Raw genomic sequence first — 26253 nt, 5'->3', positions numbered from 1 at the left:
AAAATACTTGGCATAACCAGCTTTCCACATTATGAGACACCCACGAAGCCTCGGTGAAGTTCTCGTAGACACATATATTAACCGTAATTTATATTGTATATCCTTAAAGTTCCATCAGGGCGCTATATCACTGTTTGATCAATACCAGAGGTGCGAGGAGGACTATCTTGAGATGGTGATTGGAGTTCCGCGACGTATACGCTAGCCGACATGAAGTATTACTCCGGCAACTGAGAGCAAGGAAAAGAAAAAAAAGCAGTAGGAAATCAATAAAAGGGCTGTTACTCCAGGTCGTGAAGTAGCCTCGGGGTCTAATCCTGGGGCTCAATAAACGTTTCGTCAATATCTCCGTACGCATCATTCGCTGGTACATGGTTAGATCCTTTTTGACGTTGCTGGAGCACATCTATCAAATATTGATCACCTGGATGCTTGACAAAGTCATCAGTCCTTATTCCACGGAATTGGGCTGGATCAACTGGTCTCTTGGAGGGGCCATCGCGGCCGTGTTGTCGCATGTATTCACGCACGGGCGCCATGGCAGCATCGCGGCAGGCCTCTTTGATGTCGCTTCCCGACATACCGGCAGTGATTTTAGACACGTGATCCAAGTCAAAGTTGTCGGTATCCAACTTGGCGTCCTTGAGAATCAGCTGCAAGATTCGGCGCCTTTGTTCCAGATTCGGTAGCGTGATGGGAAACTTCTTGGGCATTCGTCGGAGAATGGCTTCGTCAATATCGTGCATACGATTAGTGGCACCAAGTACGACAATCTGTGCTGGAATACCGGAAGAATTGCTCGATGTCAATCCATCCCACAAAGTCATGAACCTACAATGTTGTCAGTACTCATTGCATCAATGTAGCGGTGTCGCTGATAGGTATTAAGCTGAAAGAATACTTACTCGGCTTTGACCATACCGCTAGCCTCATGTTCGCCGCTCCTTCGCGTGCCCAGAACGGCATCTATTTCATCGATGAACACAATGGCGGGTTGCATCTTGCGAGCCAAGGAGAAGACGGCTCGAACGATCTTGTTGGAGTCGCCATACCACTTCTCGGTGAGTGTTGAAATATGGAGGTTAATGAAGGACGCGCCGCTCTCCTTGGCCAAAGCCTTCGCCAGCATCGTCTTGCCACAGCCAGGTGGGCCATAAAGCAGAACTCCAGACGGTGCAGATAATAGCGAAGCGGCGTGCTGATAGAGATGTGGCATCGTCAATGGATATATGACGGATTCTTTCAGTTCTTCGATAATCATATCCAGGCCGCCAATGTCTATTCAGGTTTCACCTCGAATTAATGATAAATCCATTGAGAAGATTTGGTGGCCAACACTTACCATCAAAGCCGACGTGTATATCATCGGGCGCGACCATTTCCAGCGCTATTAGGTTCTCATACTCATTCAAAACCAGCTCTTCGACTCGCGAGCCTCCTCGCGCCCCGTCCGCCCCATGATCTCCAATGCCATCAATATGTCGTCTCCGACTTAGGCGGTCGAGATGGGCTTTCGCTTGACGCTTCGCCTGTTCGTGCTTCTCTTTATCGGGGTCTACCAGGTTGCTCAGGATCGGATTCAAAAACGTGCGAGCAACGTAGAGACCAGCGGTCATCTGGAATAATCTGTCAGTACAATGGCAGATAGAGACGCAAGGTCAGTTACCATGCCAGCAAACAGGACAATGTCCAGAGCGACATCTCCTAACTTTCGACGCTCGCCCATTCCGAGGATCCAGCGCAGCCACGAGGCTGTGCGGTTGGGCATTGGGAGAGGCTGATGAATTCGGGAGTTTTAACGGCGGCAAGAACCGCGTGCCGAGGAGTGTTTGAAAGGGTATGATGTAATGATTTAGCATATGATTTAGGCTAAAGTAGACTAGCGCTGAATTTTAAAAATACTTATTAAGAAAAAGAAATCACTTTAAGAATAATTACTAATTAAATACATAATATAGATATATTATATACTTTGAGTTAAATTCTTTAATTATTTAGTATTTAATATAATCATTATTAGTTTTTTATATTAAAAGTAAGTGAAATAATTAAATTTTGTTATATATATTGATATCTTACAATTATCTATATAATGTATATTAACTATAAGGCATAAAGCGATAGTAGTTGGAGTAACGCTTATTATATAAACATCTATGCCACATTATTCAGTGTGAATTATTGCTTTTCCTCCAACTCATCCACATCCCCTTCCAAAAAAGTACCGAAATTCATTAATGACCATGGCTCCGAAGAAGAGTGTAAAATGACGAGCCATGCAGCGACTACATTAACCAAGTAATGGAGCATGTATGCATGTGAAACGCCGTAAATTGCAGCACAAAGCGCCGTGCCAAAAAGAAGCCCGCTGGTAACATGGCGAAATCCATATGTTACTTGAGGAACCATCTTGCCTGTTGTCAAATTCTCCACCAGTAATATAAATGGCATTATAGACAACACATTGTGATGAGAAGAAAACGGTGTGAGCCAGTGAACGGCCAGGTTTCGAACCCAGACCGCCAGTATAGGCAAATTGATGGGGAGAACCCACATCATTAGCAGAAGAATAGAATGCGAATAGTGATAATAGTTGGAGTTGGCCGTTGAAGGTGTGACAACGTATATGCGAAGAGCGCGAACAACGGTAAGAATCTGTACAAGGCAAGCGACTAAGTACGCGAATTGGTACGGAATGAAAGTGGACACCAGAAATAATAGAATGATCGTCGAGATCACTCTTCGCCGAGGAGTAGATGGTGCAAACACCGGCGATGGGCTCAGAAGATTATAGCCGTTGATCGCAGGTATTGCCGTGAATACGGCATATGCAACACCAAGAATTCTTGTCAGAGCAAGAAGAATGTAATGCAAAACAGTACAGACGCCGATACATACAATGCCAATAAAAGGCACAAGATAGATGAAAAAAGGGTCGTCGGTACCAATGAGAAGGTCGTTCTTATGAAAGCTAACGTTCGAAGAAAGGTTTGGATTTGCCTGGTTGTTGTCCACAAGTGCAGCGAGAAAAGTCGTCACTCCACTGGGGGAAATAGACAAGAGAGTTAGACAAGACAGTAGAAGCGGAATTGACTGGCGCATTGACAAGTCTAAGCTTTCGGAGAAGGAGATAAAGGTGCCCTTCGTGTCATAAACATTGAACTGCTTCCGAAGTACCAACGTAACGATGAGTAGAGGAAAGGCCGCAAAAACTGTACGGTATCGCATATACAGTTTGCCAAGACTTCCTAATACATCCACATAAATGTCGACTTCCAAGGGCCCTTCACACGTCGGATCAGACCATATCCCAAAAGCTAGGCCGTCGGCACCAGGCGGCGTTAATGGGGGTGGCATGTATGGGGCGACACCGTGGAAGCTGATCCCGGTCGCCCCAGCATTGACAAAATATTTCGATTCGTAGGGCCTTTGAATATATTGGCGGATTAGTGGCGCAAAAAGTTGTTGGCTTCTAACGCATTGCTGATTTTTTATCACCATATCAAAGGCTATCAGGCTTGATTTGAGGGCCGGAATATTGATATCCATAGCGATAGGGCGACCAGCGGGCAGCCGGAATGATAGACCAAATGTCAGAAGACGAGTGAGGCTGATGTCTTCCTTCTTTTGAAAGGAAGAGTGATCGCTAAATTCTGCAACAGCAAAGCCTTGGCTGATTTGCGTTGCTCTATCGATGACGGCAACAAACTGATGATCAGAGAGATGCTCAGCGTCATATTGTAAATATGAAAAAGGATATATCTGGGATTCTCCGTCCAGGTAGAAAGGGGCTTGAATATTCGTTGTCGAAGCTGGGAGGAGGACCGTGTCAGACGCGGCATCCTTACATGCTAACTTCGTCGGTGTAGTACCGTTCCTCGATAGATCTATCGTGGAGGAAAAGAACGAATTGACACTCGTGTGTTGAACGGGGGAAACGCTGCACAAGAGGACTTGCAGCCGGTTGCCATCGATAGGGGCGCCAAGTTGAGCATCAGTCAGCAGAGTAAAGCGTTTTGGCTCAGGAGATCCATGAGGCGGCACGGGAAGGAGATAGGCCTTCGGCGTACCCTCAGAACCAAGCTGTGAGAGGATTAGCCGGCCCCCGGTTGGCACTACCGTACTAGACGAGTCGTCCAAAGTAAGGAGGATTGTCGGCTCATTTAGAGACAGAGTCTTCTCGGCAATCGTTTCCAAACCAGTCAAAAGTCGCTTCTTAAAGACTCTCATCCGTTGTGCTCGGGGTTTCGTTTGAGAGGCTCGGTGAACATCAATGATGCTATACAAAGTTTGGGCCAGCACCTTTCGAAACTGATCGCACCAGAGAATCGCCTGATGGTCCATGCTTGTCCATACCGTTGGTATTCCCGACGTAAAAACAGTGAATCCATGAGTTTCGGGCACAAGCGATTCAATACTGGCATAATCAGACGGTACGACAGTATCCAAGTTTCCACCAGCGATCGATACCAAAGTGACATGCCACAGCGGATTGTTGCTGGCCCATTTTTGGGTATACGCACGCCGCCAATAATCATTGATTTCATCATAGATTTGAACGATCCGGCCGTCGAATGTAACTGGAGGGCGTGCATGCGGTGCTGACATTGTAATGATGGTATTAATCGAATTCTCCTGGTAGTTTGGTTGGACCAACATTGCCCTTGCGACAACTCCTCCCATTGAATGTCCAAGAATTAGGACGGACGTCGGATCTGGTAGATGCGAATCTCGAGAGGCTCTCTGTGGCTCAGAGTAGAGCGAAAGAATGTATCGGACGGCTTCGTTGAGATATTCAGCTTGGTCAAGTAAGGTCTGGCCGTGGAATGCGGTGATGTCTTCATTAAAGTCGACGGTGAAGAAATCAAGAGTCCTTATGCCAGAATCTAGCTGATTACTGTCATGCTGAAGGTAATCATGGAAGTAATTGGCAGTCTCTGCAGCAATTGGCCGGACTTGCTTGTAGCTTCCGGCATTACCTGGGATGAAGAGAACCGGAATTCCGCGCAACTTGTTGCCATGATGTGAGCTTCCTTATGCCTGTTTTTCGAGAAGGGGGATATGAAACCAACCTGACCGCTATCAATCCCTTGCTCGCGATAGAGATACAGAGAGTATTTGCTTGCAAAACGGGTGTGTTCAGTATCGAATTCGGAGAAGTGAATGTAGGAAGGTCGCATATACGACATTCGACATCCTTTAGGCTCAATTTGGCGTGTCGTGAGCGACCGAAAGATAGCGAACAAGAGGCCAACACCAGCCGTGGCAACGAAAAAGGACAGAACCGACATGAACCACAGACTGCGATTGCGCGCCCCCGAGCTGGCTAGGGGCGGCTGTTTGGTCGTGGTCATACTGGGCGACGAAGTAGGGAGCGATAGTGGTGAAAAGGATGCGACTGCTGCATGGCTGGTAGGGTGCTGGTGGCCATTCGCCTGGTTCGAATAGACGCCGCTGAGTTGCCTTGAAGTCGATGGTTGCCGGGATATTAAGCCATTGAGGCGGTGTTCTGACTCGGCATCTGGGTTTTGCAGCTCGAGGGAGGATTTACCACCGACATCAACAGACGACGAGCGCCTCGTCATGGGAAAGGTCGAAGAGAGACCTTTGGTGAGGCCGAAGCTGTGAGTGGCTATGGGTTGCTACGGCCAGAATAAGGTGATAACACTTTGGGAAAAAGTAGTGAAATTAAAACAGAAAGTCACACGGCCGAATGCGACCCATTCCGCCGTCATCTGGTCCAATTAAAGCGAGCAGAAAGAGGCGCAGAGCACTAAGTGGATAAAATCGCGGGAAACCAGCTAGATAGAGTTGGGGGAGCATTTCGCGTCATTTTAGAAATCGACATGCACACTAATGTAAAGAGAGGCTGGGTAAGATCTAGGCTATTTATTCGGTTCTCTTTTTATTTCCGCATCTTTCTTCAAAGATAATGAGCATAAATCACCAAAAAGGCTGCTTTTATGTATGATTGACTACTTAATAATAATATTAAAGTTGATACAATTTTCAATACAACTCTTATCTTAACAATTATTACAAAACAAACAAGCATGTTATGCTGATTACGTGAGGCAAATTAGACTATGATATCGGTATCCGCAAGCAGCAAGGTAGGTTGCTACTAAATACAGTTTAAGCTGCTAATCGCACCGATACAGGCGCAGAGTCCAGGCACAAAGTACCGACTACTATCTTAGTACTGGCACCTCAACCCGAATATCGCCAATCCGATTAGACGCCCATGTAATTGCAAACCGGCATACGACACGGAGCAACACACCGCGAATCAAATATCCCATGTCGAAGCTACGCGACTTCTCGCCATACCAATGCCTATCTGTATAGAGTGCCGGTATCCTGTCAAAACTCTGTGGACGCAATATTCTGGAGCTGATGATAAGTCCAATGGGCACTTGATTCGCCTCACTGTCTGCCGAAAATGTGGCCATTTCTGTGATAAATATGTAGAGCACGACTTTGTTGTGCTCTTTATCGATCTGGTCCTCATTAAACCCCAGGTACTGTGACTCGGGCCGTTTTGCATGGCATATCTCATCTCTGAACCTCTCATAGGTCTATCGCCATTTGCTGCACAACACTTTGATGCGGGATGGAGATCGCTTTGACGTATGTTAACCACTCCAGCTCCCTCCTTCTCCTGCCAGATTTATCAGCATGCCCGCATGCTAATATCTTCAACAGCCTTCTATCATTCGTTTGGGGGTGTTGCTCCTGCTATTCGATGTCTACTTGACATGGGCGCGCATAGAAAAGCAAACCATTCCCTCGTCTAGTCCTGGCGAGAGTAGACTAGGACCGCTCGCGCAACAGCCGATTGTGATTCAGTACATGTTCTTTCGTCAGTATTCTGTATCTTCGTCTCCATTACGCCGTCGACTAACACTGCTATTGTAGTGGTCCTGTGCGCCTTGTCCACAATCGCTTTCCATCTGAGCATCCGATTTTTTACATCATCCCACCTCTCGCCGCTAAATATCACAGGCCTGATGCCGCGGTACAATCGCCCGAATTCAGTATCGACAGCCTTGCTTGTATCGTCCTCGACCAAATTATTTCCAATCTTGATGGTCATCTGGGAATATGATGTGCCCGCGGCTGCAAGGTCCCTAGGTTGGGCTGTCGTGGCAAATAATGTAGAAGCCCTGCGGATTCTACTTGACTGCAAATACTATGTTGCCTGCTTCTTAGCAATTGCCGGCGCATCTGTACGCTGGGCTGTGGGCCAGCTGATATTAATATCTGCTGGACTGGGCGATGTAGATTCCATTGGTGACAGCAGCGTCGCCGCAGATGGCAAAGCTCTTTGGGCCCTGGTGAAGTATATCAGAGACTGGGCTGGCCGTTTAGCTGTAGGATAAAGTGATTCCTGACAACCAAATCAATGTATATTAACCGAACTAACATTGCATATACCATGTTGCTATCTTATTGTAACCGCGTAAGCACAGGCCTGTCCTATCAAATTTCGATATTTCCATAAGATAGACTGGTCTCAAGCTACTCCGGCACCTATTTGTACACTCGTAATCAATGATGGCTTGCAGGTGAGGAAGGTGACTCCCAGTGAGAAACTCGATAGCAATACAAGATGATGTGAACGAAGTAAAACCCCTAACGCCAGTCTTCCCAATACGCCTGAGGCTATGCTTGTCATAGCCAGCAATCAACTCTAGTTACTATGTCCCAGGAATTCCTCTCGCAAATCGCTTCGTCTTGGTGCAATCAGTGGATGGAGTTGTGCGAGGAAAGTGATTAGCCACATGAGATAGCAGCTGACGATGGCCAGAATCAGGGACGACCGCCATAAGCTATTAAACACAAGCTGTTAGCATGATAGAATTCGCGATGGGGCGCAACAGACTGACACTTGATTCTCGCCTTTGGGGGACAAAAACCAGGCCGCCGCGCTCAACGCAACGATGACCACGAGGCCGATGAGAATGGAATATCTGTAGACGAATGATGCGCACATTGTGTTAGTCCAGTTCTTTCTGCATCATTACCAGTAAGTCTTACCCCTGAGCCATTTTGCTGAATCGTGATCACAGGATAGATCCGAGGACGAGTGCTTTGTTGATGGAGAACGAGTCCTACAAGTACGAAGCTGCACCCCAGAACACTCCTAAGGATAGGTACCTCGAGCTTAGATCGCGCACTGTAATTCTAGACGCCGATCGAGGCGCGTCATATGGTAGGTAAGCGAAAAAAAAAGGCGCTAATCCTAAAAGAGAGCTATTTATGAAAAGCGACCAAATTTTTATAAACGAATACTTAGATATGCGTAGAGAAGTAGTAGTAGTATAATAAAATCAATATTAAATATTAACTATTGGGAATATATAGTTTTATATATAATAATAATAATATTATTATTATTTAAAATACCCTTTTTAAAGGAAAAAAAATTGTATATATTATATACCTAAAATTTTATTTCTTATTGCTATTGTATTTACGTTTCCACTTCTATTTAAAGGGGTTCATTATAACTGTTTAATTTCATGTTGTTGAGACTGTGTAGTAATATGCCGCTACTCCGTTCAGTTCCGGGTGTTGAGTGGTTATTGTGGGTCTTCTCTGCGACCAGCTGGATTTACACTCAAACTTCTCCCCGCGGTTCAATAGAATAGCGAAACCAAAGTTCAATTGCGCACTGCCTCACATTGGCTCACAATTGACATTCGCCAAAATGCGGCCGACATTTCGAGCTCTCGCCAGCTATCTCGAGCCCGGTACCCCTACAGGACTCACAGGACTATGGACTCACAAAACACCCCGATCTACTCTGTTATACCTGTACAGCACAACACTGAACAGGCTGCAATCCATACCCGAAACATCTCTCTACCGCCAATCCGTCGAGGCGACGACCAAGCATCGCATGGGTCTTGTCGAAAAGATCGTTCCGCCTGGATATGAGGAGTGGACTGTGAAGGCGAAGGAGCTGATGCGAAAATACCCCCACCAATTCGAGGCTGCCAGTGATCGAATCGATGGTAGTGGTGCTAGGACTTATAAGTTTGGCAATCGTGTCTTTGTTGTTGGCATTGAGCATGATACCGGAGACGTTCGGTCGCAGGAATGGAATGGCGAGAGTCAAGTGGGCAGCAACGATCCGATCATTGACGCCGCGGAGCATCAAAACATCAACGACGAAAAGCTGCAGTGGGAGGATGAGCCCCAGCTTACAGCTGAACAGTGAGCCTAAGGCTATGATACAAATATTCACCAGACAACTAACAAGTGAGACAGGGTCAAGGAGCTTGAGCAACAACTGGGTGCTGGTCTCATTGAAGAGGTCATCCAGGTGGCGGAGGGCGAACTACAACTAATTGAGACTATGGAACAGGCACAAGTGTAAGTTATTTCGAAGACAATACCTCTCTTTTGGCATGCAAAGTTCTTGTCATTGCTGACACTGGCCACAGCTGGGAAAATCTGGATGAAAAGCCTGCTCAAGGGCAATGGACATATTTTGAGCGACAATCGTCATGAAATCCGGAGCTATATCCTTTATAGTTTCTTGATAAATAATTCAAAATTCTAGTACAATACACTGTATCACTATCGCTGATTACCTTGTTAAATATGACCCCAAGTCCGAATTATTATTATTTGAATATCAAATTAACTTATACTCAACTGTTATGATAGATCTAAATCACTGGCATTTTATTAATAATATTATTCAAACTCAATAATTCAGTTAATTAATTATATCAAATATAGTTTGCATTATTAGCTTTATACTGACTGCTTATTATTGTGGGTACAAGCGTGATGCTACTGGCAAAAAGCGCTAGGACGTATTTATCCTGTTGCCGTCATTCACGCTGCTTCTCTGTTCCAACATATCTTTGGTGCTCTCACACCTGCATCTGTGGAATTTATGGCCACGATCAAACAAATTGATGGCCGTAGTGTAAGTTCTTCAACTTCTATATGCAAATATCCGGCTAATTTTTGGCCGTTAGGTCCATCAAATCCAATCCGGCCAGGTCATTGTTGACCTATGTTCCGTAGTTAAAGAGCTGGTCGAGAACAGCGTTGACTCTGGGGCAACCATCATAGGTTGGTGTGCCAATTGGGTGTAATGACGCTTGACCATGTCTCTCGACTGACTTGTAATAAAGACGTTCGTTTCAAAAACCAAGGACTCGATTCAATTGAAGTTCAAGACAATGGATCCGGAATCTCGCCGGCAAACTATAGCTCTGTCGCGCTCAAGCACTACACATCAAAGCTTTCTTCCTATTCTGACATAGAGTCACTACAGACTTTTGGCTTTCGTGGAGAGGCTTTGGCATCGTTATGCGCCTTGTCAATTCTAACCGTGACGACATGCCTAGAGGAAGAAGCTCCTAAAGGTTCCAAGTTAACTTTTCACCAGTCAGGAGAGCTGGATAGCACAACCGTCGTTGCAGCCCAGCGAGGGACAACTGTTGCAGTCGAAAACTTATTCCACAATTTACCTGTCCGACGCCGAGAACTTGACCGTAATATCAAGAGGGAGTGGCACAAGGTCATAGCTCTACTTAACCAGTATGCGTGTATCCTGACGAACGTGAAATTCTCCGTATCTCAACAACCTACAAAAGGGAAACGCATATTACTCTTTTCCACGAAAGGCAATGCGACTACCCGTGAGAACATTATCAATATCTTTGGCGCCAAAACTCTAGCAGCGTTGATACCTCTCGATCTTCACCTGGAACTCAAGCCCTCGGGTACCCGCTCTAGCGACAAATCAGCTTCTAACAGTCATGATGTTCGCATTGTTGGCCACGTCTCAAAACCTGCTCATGGGGAGGGTAGACAGACCCCTGATCGACAAATGTTTTTTGTCAATGGTCGACCCTGCTCACTGCCTCAATTGGCCAAAGCCTTCAACGAAGTTTATCGATCATATAACAACTCACAGTCGCCCTTCATTTTCGCCGATGTCCAGCTAGATACTATGCTATATGACGTGAACGTCAGCCCTGATAAGCGGTCCATTCTACTGCACGATCAAAACAACCTCCTGGATACTCTCCGTACCTCCTTGTCTGAGTTGTTTGATACCCATGAAGACAGTATATCAGTCGCGACATCAACTCAGAATGTGAAACTGCAGGCTTCTCATGGTAAAGGTACTAAGCCTGGACAACTCCATCGACTTTTCGACAGGTCACCGTCTATATCTCATTCTACCCCCCAGGTAGAACAAAGCCTCAGTTACGAGGATAACAAAATCAGCTTAACGGCAGACAGCGAAGTGTCAGAGCCGGATGACGAATTTGCTCCGGCATCGCGATTGATGAAGACGAGGTCGCAGCGTAATGAGAAGGAGAAATTGCACCTAAACAGCAATATCGAACCAGTGATAAGGAGAGGCATAGCATCTTCTCCAGAGAAAACCGCCCCAGAAACCCCTCGTCTGAAGACCATCTTGGTGAACCACTCCCCTCCACGTGAGGAGTCGTCAGCTATTTCGAGTGTCAATGCCGCTTTCAGCCAACATCAGAGATTGCATGATCCGGATTTCAACGTCCATGCACAAGTTTCTGGCTCTTCCAGTCCTGTTACTCCTGATCTTTCTGTAGAGGATGCTGGCGTCAAAGAACTACGCGAGGTAGTAACTCCTATGCGAGACGTAAAAAGCCCAACCAAAGCTGCAGATGTGGAGGATGAATCCAAATCTCCTGAAACAGAAATGTCACGTCCCATGTCACCAAAACAAGACGAAGTAAAGGAACTACTTCGTCCAGAAATATATGAATCAGATAGCGAACCTGACATTCAACGACCTACACGGGTACAAAGGAATACTAAAGCCATCAACGATGATACTTCTTCTGGGCAATCTCAACATGATAAAGAGTCTCTGGAAACAGAGCCCGATATTCAGCATGCGAAACCCACCCTTTTATCAACAGGCGGCGGTTCCCCGATCAGAAGCGACAATACAAGAACTCTTCTCGCAGAGTCCAGAATACAGCCCCCCAAACCTGTGCGGCGAAAAGACATTACGGCGTGTTGCATACAAAACTTACATGTAGAGAAGAGCAAGCTCCGACTACTCCATAATAGGCGTCCTCGTCGTCATACTTCTCAATCTGGTTCTTCGGCGCACAATGCCTCTTCTGTGGAGCGAATCGATGCCAGCGATGCAGAATCTAGACTCCCTCTTATTATTTCAAAGGGTGATTTTTCGAAAATGAGAATTATCGGCCAGTTCAATCTTGGGTTTATCATAGCCGTTAAGCCTGCCAGTCATCTGGGCTCTGGAAGCGAGGGAAAGCACGATGAACTTTTCATCATCGACCAGCATGCGTCTGACGAGAAGTACAACTACGAAAGGCTCCAAAATACCACTGAGATCCAATCACAGCGCCTTGTGCATCCCATGAGACTTCAGCTGACAGCTCTTGAAGAGGAGATAATACTGGAGAATTCAACCGCTCTAAATGCGAATGGTTTTAAAGTAGATATTGATACAACAGGGCGTTTCCCTGTGGGATCGCGATGCCAGTTGACTTCGTTACCCCTCAGCCGCGAAGTCACATTCAAACTAGATGATTTGGAAGAATTGATATCTCTTTTAGGCGACAAATCGGCTGAGTCTTCGTACATCCCTCGCCCTTCGAAGGTTCAAAAGATGTTCGCGATGAGGGCATGTCGAAGCAGCATTATGATTGGTAAAGCCTTGACGAGAAGCCAGATGTATTCTCTTGTTAACCACATGGGAGAGCTGGATAAGCCCTGGAATTGCCCTCATGGACGCCCAACAATACGACACTTGAGTCGACTGCAGGCATGGAGCGGAGTAGGATGGGAGCGCGACTTGCAAACTGATTCAATTACAACCTGGCAAGACTATGTGAGAGAAGCAAGCTGATGACTGTTTTCGCAAAAATCATTGGATAGATCCATCTCACCATATACACGCACAAACATATATATATATATATATATATATATATATATATTCCAAGATGTAACATAAGCGCCTCTTCATATATTTATTGTGCAATGTCTTGGGAATAGCTAATAATGCTTGCTTGTCATAATAATACAAACGGCTCGCTCATGATGATGACCATTGATTTCATTTTCGTTTGAAGTCTTTGTCTCGGGTGGATGATGTACTTCATGGACAATCACGCTTTGTGCATAGCGCGGTATTTTCAGTGTATTAAAGCTACCCAGATAGCAATTTTCTGGGTAGATTTGCAACTACTTGCTTCCAGTTCATTTTATCGACTCTGTGGATTAAAATCGCGATCTGACTTCACCTCACTTCAATCGCTATTAAATTTTGCTGACAAAATTGATGTGGGGCAGAATACATCCAGCGACATTTCAGTGCTTCAACCCAGATTGGAACTCATGCCATACCACTCTAATTTTGACGACATTAAAGAGAACCACCAGGCGGGATGGCTAGCATCGATGATGTGAACTTTGAGCTCCCCAAACTGCGTACTTCCTTCTCCCTAGAGGTGAGTATCAACCATCCATGCGCATTGCTCATTGCTAACACAGCTGCAGAATGACACCAGGTTCCTCGGCAGTGATGATAATATCGCAGGCAAGCATCCAATTCCGCTACCAGAGTTATATTTTACCCGTGATTGATGAAAGACTAACCGCTAAAACAATGGATAGAATTCTTTGATGTCAAATTCTGCCCTTACCAGCCCCTAGACCATGAACCTGTCTTTGCTGCTATCAGCAAAAAGCATGTAAGTGATACGGAAAGCTTGTCAAATAACCGCGTCACTCATCACCAGGCAATATAACAGCATTCGTTTCCTAACGCAGTGCTTTAGGTTGTTATATGCCGACTCACAAAAGACACAGGCGATGTCAATCCTTGTCATGTAATCAATGTCATAAGAGACGATGACGTGAGTAACGCGTCCTCAATCACAAAGTTAATATAACTAAACTAGTCACAGGATGAGGCTGCCAGTTGTTGTTGTACTTGGACTATGGATGCCGTAAATGGCAGGCCGTATATCTGCATTGGCGGCGTTGATGCCAAGGTTAAGATATACGACGTAGTTGATGGCCGGTTGGTTGAGGTAGGCACCACAACTGTTAGGACACGATATATCGGACTTAGACTGAAAGGTTTCATCTTATAGTGCTTTGTTGGCCATGGCGGGGTTCGTCTTCTCTCACTTCTTCACCTTGGGCCTCAGGAACTCACTCAAAACACAGGACGTTAATGATTTAGCCACATCCCCTGTCAACCCATACATCATCGCTTCAGCTTCAGACGACACAAGTGTACGGATATGGAGCGTGGAAGAAAAACATAGGAGCCAACCATGTTTATGCATTCTCGCCGGAGAAGGTCACTCTTGGAATCTGCTCAGTGTGGTAAGATGCTTCACCATAGCCCTATCTCAAGGCTTCCTGGAAACTGATACTTCATAGGCTTTCCACGAAACTGGGCGCTATCTTTTGTCAGGTGGTCACGACCAGATTATAAACCTGGTATGAAGGCGGTCTGCCCAACTTTGCTGTACAATACTAATCCATGTTATAATGCAGTGGACCATTCCTGATCTCCCCAATGAACCTATTGATACGCCCCTGCAGGTTCATTATCCTCATTTTTCAACTTCAGCAGTGCACAGCGGCATTGTCGATTGGTGAGACAATCAAAGAGCCAAAATATTATAGCAGTGCTAATTGTTCTATAGTGTCTCATTTTATGGAGATCTCATCCTATCTAGAGCTTGTCACGATAACGTGATTGTCCTGTGGAAGATCGAAGGATTCTCCTCAGATGATCCTCTACCACCCCAGAGTACTGCTCCCACGCCACAAAATGTGCTCCCAACGAATTACGAAGATCCTGGACGGCTTACGCGGTCTGCTTTCGTTCCCCTAACGTCCCCTCAATGCCCAGTCCAATATACACGACTATTGGCATTCCACACCCCGAACTGCGGCCCTCAGTTTTTCATGCGCTTCAAGCTCCATCATGTGCCCAACCAGAATCCGGTGCTTGCATTCTGTAATGCAGCAGGCAACATTTTTTTCTGGGATTTGAAGCGACTGACTGCTCACCGCGATATCATGTCGTCGCTCGCAAACCATACGGACAAAAGCAAACCGATACAGCTTCCTAGTTGGCAGAAGCCCGTTATCCCGCGGGCAAAAGCAGATCCACCAAGTAAGCCTCGTGCAGCCGGCAGTGAGCGAGATTCATCAACTCCAGTATATGTAAACCATACAGATTCTCAGGAGTTCAGCCCGGAGACATTGGAATCATGGGCGACCAAGTATAGCATGGATGATACGCACGAGCCGCTACGACACCATAAGATGGAGTCATCCTCGGCCAATTTTGTGGGCAGACAGGCATCTTGGAGTCCAGGAGGGGACTGGTGCGTCGTAGTTGGGAGCTCAAACACAGCTTTACTGCTGCAGCGCTGGGCTCAGAAATGAAGCCGCGAAGTAGGAAGGGAAGCAGATAAGGCAATCTTTCCCAACATCTTGCCTTGCTACCCATAGGTGCATCCACGGGCGACTCCTTTGTGTCTCTCTTGAAGAGAAGGCAGAGTTGCCACACCCAGCATTCCAAAAGCCGTAGAGAAGAAGAAGAAGAAGAATTATAATGCAAGGCCTATAAACCATAGCAGCCCAGGCCAGATCCAAAGACTTGACACGAGTTATGGTACTATGGCCTTGAGGTGCTAGAATTTAGTAAACTCAAGTCAATGGAGAGAAGTGACGTTATCTCTCTTAACTGTAGAAATCTCTCATTTTTAGAGTAAGGCAATTGGTCGACTAGTTTCTCCGTCCTTTGGTTAATATCTCGTAGGCGAATGAGGGTGCGTTGGCAAATTGCTTCTCTTTGGTTCGCCCAATCCATTTTCGTCTCATGATGCGGCCCAGAGTCCACGACCTCAAAATCAGATCGTCCACCAAGAGACTCATTCGTATTGGGTGACGACGACAGAACGGTATCATGATGTGTAGAGTCCCCATGTTGTTGTAGTCTCGTTTCAGCCTCCAGATGAGCGATGCCTCTCAGATGCTCAGCGTAGACGGTGCTTAACTCACAGCTAAGCAGGGCCAGCCAGAAGTCGACTGCTGAGAGCTTGTGTGGTGCTTTATGATCGTATGCGTATTGACGAATCAATATCTCAAAGTACGACTTAAGCTCGCCCATGTTGCTGGAAGAACCCCATCGTGGTGCGGCCTTTTGAGTCCCATTGCTGCCAGTGAATAGCTGCTCGTCAATCTCCTTCAGCTGCTCTCTCTGCCGCATCAGGATCTCCGACCCAATTACCCAGAGATGGTGGAGACGAATGTCAATGGCTTCAGCCCGAGGCCTCAGTTGAAGAACGATTCCAAATGCTTTCGCTGCTTTCGCGATCTCCCCTTGAGCTAGGAATTGCTCAGTCGCGCGTAGTAGGACGTCCAGATGGCCCTTGCGATCATCCTCCCGGAGTCTCGATTTCTGCTTTCCATTCTCAGACTCAGACTGAAATTTCCTCTCTTGCTTCTCTAGATCTTCTAGCCCACGGTGGGGGAATTGTTTCACTGATGACCTTGGATTTTCATCTGCTTCCGAGACACCAGCAACAACGAACTGAACATCGCTACGTGAATGGTTAAAACTGCGAGAAGATCGAGCGTGAGATGAGCCTTCACTCCCATATAGAGGTTTTTCGAAATTCATGAATGGTATTTGTCTTTTTTCTTCTTTTCTTCCTTTGTATTTCTTCTCCCTGCCTTGTTATTTAGGTCTTTTACTATGATGCCAATTGAGAGGTGAAAATAAAGTTGTGGAGAACTACAAATTCTGCATTGTACTAGAAAGCTGCACGCCCCATCTCATGAGGAATTTATACGCCACAAATTCAAGTGACTTTCATTTTCATCCAAGTCTGACATCTTATTGCACCTTTTTATTCATAGTTGGGTCGTGTTCAAGCTTCAGAACTAACAAGCAAGGTATATATTATGCGGCATTCATCGAACTAATGTTGAAAATCCTACTTGCATCACGCAATTAAAGCATTAGATATTCCTCAAGCCATATCACGATTTCTTCGGTAGCTGGCCTAATAAACGCCCTCAATGTCAGCCAGCTCCTTATTATAGTGCTGAAAATTTAGAGGTGCTGCCTACTTCTTGCTCCGTCTGCAGGGTCTCGAGGACCGGAGCGAGTTCACTTAGGATCTCGTATGCCTTCTTGTGATATTCCATTTGGGCAGCAACAAGTTCGGCGAGGTTACGAAGTGGTTCAGGGGTGTCCAAAACCTATAGATGCAGGGTCATTAGTTTCCGCAAGTGTTCTGGCACTGGAGAGCAAATACACTTACGTTCTTCATCACACCAACCGCTTCCTCGGTCTGGGTCACGAATTCGTCCTCTGCTTTCTCGATTTCTTCTTGAGCATCAGCGCTGAGCTCTGCTTCGTCGGGACGGTCAGCCCGAGCGTGGCCGCCGCCAAGTTTAAAGGTTGTTCCCTTTACACGAGCTTTGACAGCATCGAGGGTCAATCTTGAATTTTCAACATTCTTTCTAGCACGCGCCGCAAAGGTAAGATTGGTATTGAGAGTCGTGTTCCATCCTGCTAGGAACCGGCTTTGAATTTGTGAATCCTGGGCAAGGCGTGCGTCGCCCACTCGTTCCATAGCAAGTGCATATTTCTCGAGAGCTGTTGCCAGAGGATCTTCGCCAGCACCAGTGTGGTGCTGGTGCAGGAGCTGGCTGCTGGATAAGCTCGCACGAGAGATGGCATGGTTGAAAGTCTTCGGTTGCGGCTTCGCAGATGCTGGAGCCACGAGAGCTGCTTGGGCCTCTGCAGTAGATGTAGCCGAAGATAGAAGGCTGACCTTCTCACTCACGGTTCGGCCAAGATCTTGAAATGTCTCCTTGATGTTGGGAGGATAGTCATAGGCTTCGTTGGTATATTGCGAACTGCTCAATTCTCCATATTAGCCAAGCATTACCCCTCCGGGCGCAGTTTGAGCAACAGACGTCACCGCAAGCATCTTCTGGTGGGCTTGTTTCAGCGCATCGACCTTTTTCTCAAGGTCGATGTAGTCGGCAGGAAGCTCAGTCTATGGCAACAAACCATTAGTGCCACAATTCCATGTTGTGCGATAATGTTGGCTTTGCGAAACGCATACTCGATCATCTGCTTGGCCCAACTGCTCCTTGGTAAACTGGAAGGTCCGTGACGCAAACGGAGTAATCTGCGCACTGAAATCACTGCCAAAGTCGTACTAGTTAAATATTGCTCAACAGCTCCTTCTAAGAGGGTGGACTTACGAGAAACCCTTGCTGAATTTAGAGAAATCCATCTTGAATGTAGTTCTCCCGTGTATATGTGAGGTGAGTGCTTATTGCGAAGGTGCGACATAGACTGAAGCTTGTGATATCCCACTTCCTGAGTTTCAGAAGTATAATTAGTATACTACCCCACACTTTATACTACATTAAGAGTTTAATTATTAAGCTATTAAAAAATAAAAGTAAAAGGAAATTATAAAAATTAAATCTAATTAAATTAATTATAAATTTTATTAAAATAAATTAAAAAATACTATTATTAAATTAAAAAATATTATTTAAAAGTAAAGTTTATAAAACTAAGTATTATAATTATAATTTATAATTTTATTTTATTAAAATATAATATATATTTTTTATATAATTAATAATTATAATATTTATTTTTTATAATATAATATTTATTTTTTATAATATAATATTTATTTTTTATAATATAATATTTATTTTTTATAATATAATATTTATTTTTTATAATATAATATTTATTTTTTATAATATAATATTTATTTTTTATAATATAATATTTATTTTTTATAATATAATATTTATTTTTTATAATATAATATTTATTTTTTATAATATAATATTTATTTTTTATAATATAATATTTATTTTTTATAATATAATATTTATTTTTTATAATATAATACTTTTTTATTTTAAAAATTATATTTATTATTAAAAATATTAGTAAAACTATAATAATTAAAATAAAAAAAACTATACTTTAGCTTTTAATTTAAAATTTAAAATTAATATATAATTTAATTTAATTAATTATAATTAATTAAGTTAAACTTTAAAAATTTAAATTATAAAGTATAATTGATTAAAGTTTAAAATTAAACTTAAAGTATATAAAATAACTTAAATAATAAAGTTTAAATATAATATAAATATATAAAAAAACCTAAATAATAAAGTTTAAGTATAGTATAATTAACTTGAAGTATATAAATTATAATTTAATAATTAAATTAAATTAAATAAATTTATTATATTTTTTTATTAAGTTATAAAAAGTAATAATAATTTTTAAAAATAAATTATATATATAATATAAAAAACTATATAAAAAAATAATATACTTTAATTATTTTTTTTAATAATAATTATAATTTAATTATAATATATAATAAAATAATTAAATAAATAATTAAATTTATAATTAATAAAATTATAAATTTATAATTAAAAACTTTAAAAAAGAAAAAGCTAAAGTTAAATAAAGTAAAATATAAATTAAATTAACTAAAGAGTATTAAAAACCTTAAGCTAAGTAAAAGTATTAAGACAATTATTAAAAAAATTAATAAAATAACTTATTAAAGATTATTATTATATATAAAGGTTTTTTTGTAATTAATATTTTTTAAGTAATTTATTTTTTATACTTAGGAAAAATTAAATTATATAAATAATAATTTTAATAATAAAAAAAAAATTTAATATTAAATTTTATTTATTTATTATTTATATATTATAATAATATTTTTATTTTAATTTTATAAATTATATTAAAGGTATAATTTAAATAGTAAAATTTTAAATATTATTTAAAACTAAAAGAATATTTTATATTATAAAAGAATTTATTATTAAAATAATTAATTATAATTATAAATTATATAAATTTTATTTAGTATATTATAATAATTATTATTTATATTTTATAATAATAATATTATTATTATTAAATAAATTATAATAAAGTTAAAATTTAAATAATAAAATTCTTAATATTATTTTAAATTAAAAAAATACTTTATATTCTTTTATTTTTTTATAATTATTTTTTTATAATTATATTATAAAAAAATTTCTATTTTATAATAAAATAATATTTATTAACTAAATAAAAATACTATATAAATAAAATAATTTCATAAATTAATTTAAGTTATTTTCTTTAAAATATTTATTTTTAAATTTTTTAAAATTCTTTATTTAGTTTTTTAATAATATTATTTTAGAAACTAAATTTACTAAAGGGGTTTTAAAAATAATTATATTTCTTAATTTAACTTTAAGTACTTAATAAATATATAAAATCCTATATATTTATTTTATATAAAATTTTATTTAATTAAATTAATATTATAAAGTTACTATTATAATATATAATATAATATAATATAATATACTTTAGTATATAAGTATTTTTATAAAAGTATTTTTATTATTTTATTTTATATTATAAATAACTTTAATTTATATATAATAAAAAAAAATTTTTAATATTTTTTTTTAATAAATTTTTTTTTTAAAAACTTTTTTTTTCCTTTAGTATTATTTTTAAAAATTTAAAATAATAAACTTATTTATATTTAGTAAGTAATTTTTATTTAATTTAAAGTTAATAATACTTTTTTTTTCTTTAATATTTTTTTTTCTTTAATATTTTTTTTTCTTTAATACTAAGTTTAAAATAATAAATATATTTATTTTTAGTAAATTATTTTTAATAAATTACTTTTAGTAAACTACTTTTATTTAATTTAAAGTTAATAATACTTTTTTTTTCCTTTAATACTAAGTCTAAAATAATAAGTTTATTTACTTTTAATAAATTACTTTTAGTAAATTATTTTTATTTAATATTTTTATTTTCCTTTAGTATTTTCCTTTAGTATTTTCTTTTTTCTTTAGTACTTTTCTCTTTTTTTAATACTAAGGTTTAAAATAAAGAGTTAATTTACTTTTAGTAAATAATTTTTATTTAATATTTTTATTTTTTTTTTAATATTTTTTTTAATACTAAAGTTTAAAATAAAAAATTTATTTATTTTTAATAAATAACTTTTATTTAATATTTTTATTTTTATTTTAAAGTTAATAATAATATTATTATTTTAATTAACTTTTACTTCTTAAGAATTTATATTTTTTAATACTTTAGTTTTTTTAAAAATTTATAAAAGTTTAAAATAAAAAATTTATTTATTTTTAATAATAATAATAATATTATTACACTAAATAATTAAGCTAGGTTAAGTTAATAACTAATCCCTTTACTAATTTTTTTATAATAGAAAAACCCTTTATAAAAAACTTATATTTATTATTAAAATAAAAACCTTTATATTACTCCTTTACTATTATAATAATTTATTATTATTATAGTTTATAACTATAATAAACTAAAGCTATTATATTTTTAACCCTTTAAAAAAGGTTATTAATTAATTAAATAAATATTATTAATTTATAATTACTATAAGTTATATTTAATACTTAGTATTTTAGTAATAGCTTTTTATTATAAAAAAGACCTACTAGTTTATTTTCCTAAAATTACTTTAGGTAATATTATTATATTATAATAGCTATAGCTTAAGTTTAATATTATTAAACTAAGTTTTTATTATTATATAAAATATAGTTTAGGTTATATATTAACCTTAGGTAGTAGTTATTAAAATTAACCTAAGGACTTAAGTATTATAGTAATTTAATTATTTAATAAATAAAATAATTAATTTATTAATATAAGGTTTTTTAATTAAATTTAAATTAATTACTTTATAAATACTTAAAGAAATATTATAAAACCTTTAGGTATATACTATTATACTATAGGGGCTATTTTTAATAATAATAATATTATAAAAGTAATATTTTAAATAATTACTTTATAAAAGTAATAAATTTTTTTTTAATAATAATAATATTATAAAAGTAATACTTTAAATAATTACTTTATAAAAGTAATAAAATTTTTTTTTTTATATAATAATAATATTATAAAAATAATATTTTAAATAATTATTTTATAAAAGTAATAAAAATTTTTTTTTTATAAAGGTAATAAATTTTTTTTTTTTTTTATAAAAATAATAAATTTTTTTTTTTTTTATAAAAGTAATAAAAAAAAATTTTTTTTATAATAATAATATTATAAAAATAATATTTTATATTAATTATTTTATTTTTAAGTTTTTTTTTTTTTATAATAATAATAATAATATAAATATAATGTTTTAAATTAATTATTTTATAAAAATAATAAATTAAGTAAGCTAAGTATATATAAAGTTTACAATTAATAAATTAATAAAAGCTAGTTTTTATTATTTAGAAATTTTTTTTTTAATATTTTTTTTTTTTTTTAATATTTTTATTTTTTTAAAAAAAAAATTTTTAAGTTTTTTTTTTATAATAATAATAATATTATAAAGGTAATATTTTAAACTAGTTACTTTATTATTAAGTTTTTTTTTTTATAATAATAATATTATAAAAATAATATTTTAAATTAATTATTTTATTTAAATTAATTATTTTATTTTTAAGTTTTTTTTTATAATAATTATTATAAAAGTAATATTTTAAACTATTACTTTATTTAAATTAATTACTTTATTTTTAAGTTTTTTTTCTTTTATAATAATTATTATAAAAGTAATATTTTAAATAATTACTTTATAAAAATAATAAATTTTTTTATATATATAATAATAATATTATAAAAATAATATTTTAAATAATTACTTTATAAAAGTAATAAATTAAGTAAGTTAAATATATATAAAGTTTATAATTAATAATAATTAATTTATAATATTATTAAATTATTTTAATAATAAAAATAAAATTTAAGTTTATTAATAATTAAAATTAATTATATTTTATATTAAAAAAAATTTATAATATATTATAATTTAAAAATAAATTATTAATTATAAATATAAAAAATAATTAATAATTTTTTAATAAAATAAAGTTTTATTTTTATTATTAAAATTATTATTTATATTTTATAATTTATAAATAAAACTAAATAAAATTATAAAAATCTTTTTATAATTTATAATTAAGCTTTTAAAAATCTTTTATAATTTATAAATATAATTAAATAAAACTTTAGAAATTTTATAATTTATAAATAAAGTTTTTTTTTTACTTTATTGTATAATTTATAAATAAAACTTTAGAACTTTATTATAATTTATAAATAAAATTAAATAAAACTTTAGAAATTTTTTAATAATTTATAATTAAAGTTTTAAAAATCTTTTATTATTTATAAATAAAGTTTATAAATAATAAATTTTTAAAAAATTTCTTTATAATTTATAAATAAAACTTTAGGAATTTTATAATTTATAAATAAAGCTTAAGTATTTAAAAATTAAAAAATTAAAAAAAAAAAATAATAATTTATATAAAAATATTTTAATTAATAAAAGTATATATATATTTAAAAATTTAAAATTTTATTTTTTTATTTTTTTAAAGAATTATAATAAAATATTTAAAATTATTAAATAATAATTAAAAGTTATAATATATATATATATATATATATTTTTATATTATTTTTTTATATTAATTTATTTATATATAGGTTTTATTTATATAATTTTTATTTTTAATAAATTTTTTTTTATATTAAATTTAAATTTATTTTATATTTTATTTTTTATATTTTACTAAATTTTTTAATTATTTTATTATATTTACTTTTATTTATATATTTTATTATTTAATTAATTTATATATATTATTATTTTTTCTTTTATTTAATTTTTTCCTAAGTTTAAAATTATATAATATTAGTTTATTTATTTATAATTTAAATATTAATTATATATTTTTTTAAAATATTATATTAATAACTTTATAATTTTATAATATACTTAATTAATTTTAATATTTTTAATAAATTAATTATTATATTAATTTTACTTTAAAATTATATATTACTTATATATAATTATAAAAATATTATATTATAACTTTTATATTGAATTTATAATTATTAATAAAATTAATAATTTAATTTATTATATAAGCTTTAATAATAGTATTATTTATATTAATAATATTTATATTAAATTTAAAAATTTATTATGTTTTTATAAATATAATAATAATACTTTAATATACTTAAATTAATAATATTAATTATATATAAATAATATATTTTATTTTTTATTATATTTAAATTTATTTAACTTTTATTAAATACTTAATTAAAAATTTTTATTACTTTTTAATAATTTTAATTTTTTAAATATAATAATTTAATTAAATATATTATTAATATTTTAAAGTAATATAAATATTAATATAAATAAAAATATAATAATATAAAAATTATATTTAATTATTATAAAATTTATAATTAATAAATATAAAGTAAATTATATAATTTTATAAATACTTTAATATATTTAATTAAAAATAATAATATTTTTAAAAGTTTTTATTATTTTTTAATTTTATATATTATTTTATATAAAACTTAATTATAAATACTTAAATATAATTTTTTTAATAATTTAATTAATTTTTAAATTTATTATTTATTTTAATTTACTTATAACTTTAATAATTAATTATTTAATATTTATTTTATTACTTTTTAAATTTTAAAAAAATTTTTATTAAATTTTTTAAAATAAATCTTTGATAATAAATAAATACCTTTAATTTAAAATATAATTATATTACTAAAGTATATATATTAATTAATTTATATTTTAATAAGCTTTTTTTATATATAATTAAAGCTATATTAATTTAATATAAATAATTTATATTATATAATTAAAAAATAAACTATTATTTAAATTTAAAAACTTACTTATTAAAGTTTTATTTAATTAAAAAATTAATAATAAAATACTAAAATTAATTAAAAATATATTAGTTTTAAAATTTTATTACTTAAGATTTTATTATTTATAATATTATAATATTTTATAATATAAAAGTAATTAAATTATTTTATAATTTAAAAATAAATTTAAAATATAATAAAATTATTATATTAATATATTAAATATAAAGTAATAATTATATTAATAAAAATAGTATTTTAATTATATTTATATATAATATAATAATTAATTAATATTATAAATAAATATTTAATTTAAAAAGAAATTATAAATTAATTATAATTAATTTAATATTTAAGTATAATTATTTTTTTTATTATTTAAAAATATAAATATAATATAAAAAAACTAATTATAAATATTAATATTAATTATATTAAAAAATAATAAAGAATATTTATTAATTTTATAAATATAATTTAATAATAATAAATTTAAATATATTTAAAAATAATTTAATAATTTAAAATCCAAAAAAATAATAATAACTTAACTATTATTATTTTTAAATTATATTTAATTTTAAAATTTTATAATATTTATTTAATTAATAAAAATATATATTATATTATATTTTTTATAATTACTTTATTTTATATATATATATTTTAATTATATATATTTTATTATATTAATAAACTTTTACTATTATATTAATATATAAAAATTTAAATTTTTTTAAAAAAATATTAACTTTAATTAACTTTTTAAAATTTAAATTTATATTTTTTTTAAGTTTATAATAAACTAAATAAATAAATAAATATAAACTTAATAAATAATTAATTAAATATATTATAATTTTTTAATTATATTTATTAAATAAATTTAAAGTTTATTAATATTAATTATAAAGAAATATAATAATATATTTTTTATTTTTTTTTATTAATTTATTTATTATAAATATATAACCTTAAGGTTTTACTTAAGTATTAATAAACTTATATAGTTTTTTATATAAGTTATATTAATTTTATAAAAAAAAATAATTATTAAAAAATTTCTTAATTATAATAATAAAATATATTTTATAAATATTTTATAATAATATTTATATTTTATATTTAAAAAAAAATATAATTTTTTATATTTATTATTTTATATATTTATTATTATTTTTTATTAACTAAAGCTATAATATTATTTATTTATATTAAAACTTTTTTTTATTTAATTATTATTTTATTTTATATAAATATTTTTTAAATTATTAAATTTATTATTAATTTTTATTAATTTATTTTTTATTTTATAATTATTATTAATTTTATAATTATTATTAATTTCA

General features: G+C 34.1%; 8 protein-coding genes across 8 annotated transcripts; 3 read left to right on the top strand and 5 right to left on the bottom strand.

Annotated features, from left to right (window-relative positions):
- Nucleotides 1-311: 311 nt before the first annotated feature.
- T069G_01047 (ATPase family associated with various cellular activities (AAA) domain-containing protein) lies at nucleotides 312-1768 on the bottom strand (the record flags this gene model as incomplete). The annotated part of the gene is made up of 5 exons (XM_056168257.1): nucleotides 312-831; nucleotides 906-1278; nucleotides 1343-1435; nucleotides 1493-1616; nucleotides 1667-1768. The coding sequence occupies 5 exons, from the start codon at nucleotides 1766-1768 to the stop codon at nucleotides 312-314; spliced, it is 1212 nt and encodes a 403-aa protein (XP_056033573.1).
- A 1530-nt stretch (nucleotides 1769-3298) lies between these two features.
- On the bottom strand, nucleotides 3299-5585 carry T069G_01046 (PGAP1-like protein domain-containing protein; the record flags this gene model as incomplete). The annotated part of the gene is made up of 3 exons (XM_056168256.1): nucleotides 3299-3427; nucleotides 3499-5010; nucleotides 5073-5585. 3 exons carry the CDS (start codon nucleotides 5583-5585, stop codon nucleotides 3299-3301), a joined length of 2154 nt encoding a protein of 717 aa, XP_056033572.1.
- Nucleotides 5586-7693: 2108 nt separating this feature from the next.
- Nucleotides 7694-8051, bottom strand: T069G_01045 (ATP synthase subunit H domain-containing protein; the record flags this gene model as incomplete). The annotated part of the gene is made up of 3 exons (XM_056168255.1): nucleotides 7694-7832; nucleotides 7890-7973; nucleotides 8041-8051. 3 exons carry the CDS (start codon nucleotides 8049-8051, stop codon nucleotides 7694-7696), a joined length of 234 nt encoding a protein of 77 aa, XP_056033571.1.
- A 662-nt stretch (nucleotides 8052-8713) lies between these two features.
- Nucleotides 8714-9519, top strand: T069G_01044 (ETC complex I subunit conserved region domain-containing protein; the record flags this gene model as incomplete). The annotated part of the gene is made up of 3 exons (XM_056168254.1): nucleotides 8714-9222; nucleotides 9277-9381; nucleotides 9453-9519. The coding sequence occupies 3 exons, from the start codon at nucleotides 8714-8716 to the stop codon at nucleotides 9517-9519; spliced, it is 681 nt and encodes a 226-aa protein (XP_056033570.1).
- Nucleotides 9520-9913: 394 nt separating this feature from the next.
- On the top strand, nucleotides 9914-12904 carry T069G_01043 (histidine kinase-, DNA gyrase b-, and HSP90-like ATPase domain-containing protein; the record flags this gene model as incomplete). The annotated part of the gene is made up of 3 exons (XM_056168253.1): nucleotides 9914-9946; nucleotides 9999-10095; nucleotides 10158-12904. 3 exons carry the CDS (start codon nucleotides 9914-9916, stop codon nucleotides 12902-12904), a joined length of 2877 nt encoding a protein of 958 aa, XP_056033569.1.
- Nucleotides 12905-13445: 541 nt separating this feature from the next.
- Nucleotides 13446-15471, top strand: T069G_01042 (WD domain, g-beta repeat domain-containing protein; the record flags this gene model as incomplete). The annotated part of the gene is made up of 11 exons (XM_056168252.1): nucleotides 13446-13508; nucleotides 13558-13597; nucleotides 13675-13751; nucleotides 13839-13916; nucleotides 13968-14093; nucleotides 14157-14177; nucleotides 14233-14394; nucleotides 14452-14511; nucleotides 14569-14669; nucleotides 14721-15196; nucleotides 15260-15471. The coding sequence occupies 11 exons, from the start codon at nucleotides 13446-13448 to the stop codon at nucleotides 15469-15471; spliced, it is 1416 nt and encodes a 471-aa protein (XP_056033568.1).
- Nucleotides 15472-15703: 232 nt separating this feature from the next.
- T069G_01041 (uncharacterized protein) lies at nucleotides 15704-16711 on the bottom strand (the record flags this gene model as incomplete). Its single annotated transcript, XM_056168251.1, has 1 exon — nucleotides 15704-16711. The coding sequence occupies one exon, from the start codon at nucleotides 16709-16711 to the stop codon at nucleotides 15704-15706; it is 1008 nt and encodes a 335-aa protein (XP_056033567.1).
- A 352-nt stretch (nucleotides 16712-17063) lies between these two features.
- On the bottom strand, nucleotides 17064-18344 carry T069G_01040 (bin/amphiphysin/Rvs domain for vesicular trafficking domain-containing protein; the record flags this gene model as incomplete). Its single annotated transcript, XM_056168250.1, has 6 exons — nucleotides 17064-17096; nucleotides 17164-17295; nucleotides 17358-17958; nucleotides 18019-18101; nucleotides 18171-18252; nucleotides 18313-18344. 6 exons carry the CDS (start codon nucleotides 18342-18344, stop codon nucleotides 17064-17066), a joined length of 963 nt encoding a protein of 320 aa, XP_056033566.1.
- Nucleotides 18345-26253: the final 7909 nt, after the last annotated feature.

The sequence above is a fragment of the Trichoderma breve genome, chromosome 1 (assembly GCF_028502605.1).
Source record: "Trichoderma breve strain T069 chromosome 1, whole genome shotgun sequence".
In the NCBI taxonomy this organism is placed as follows: Eukaryota; Fungi; Ascomycota; class Sordariomycetes; order Hypocreales; family Hypocreaceae; genus Trichoderma; species Trichoderma breve.
Note: the sequence above shows the minus strand (reverse complement) of the source record. Positions and strands in the feature narration are given on the sequence as shown.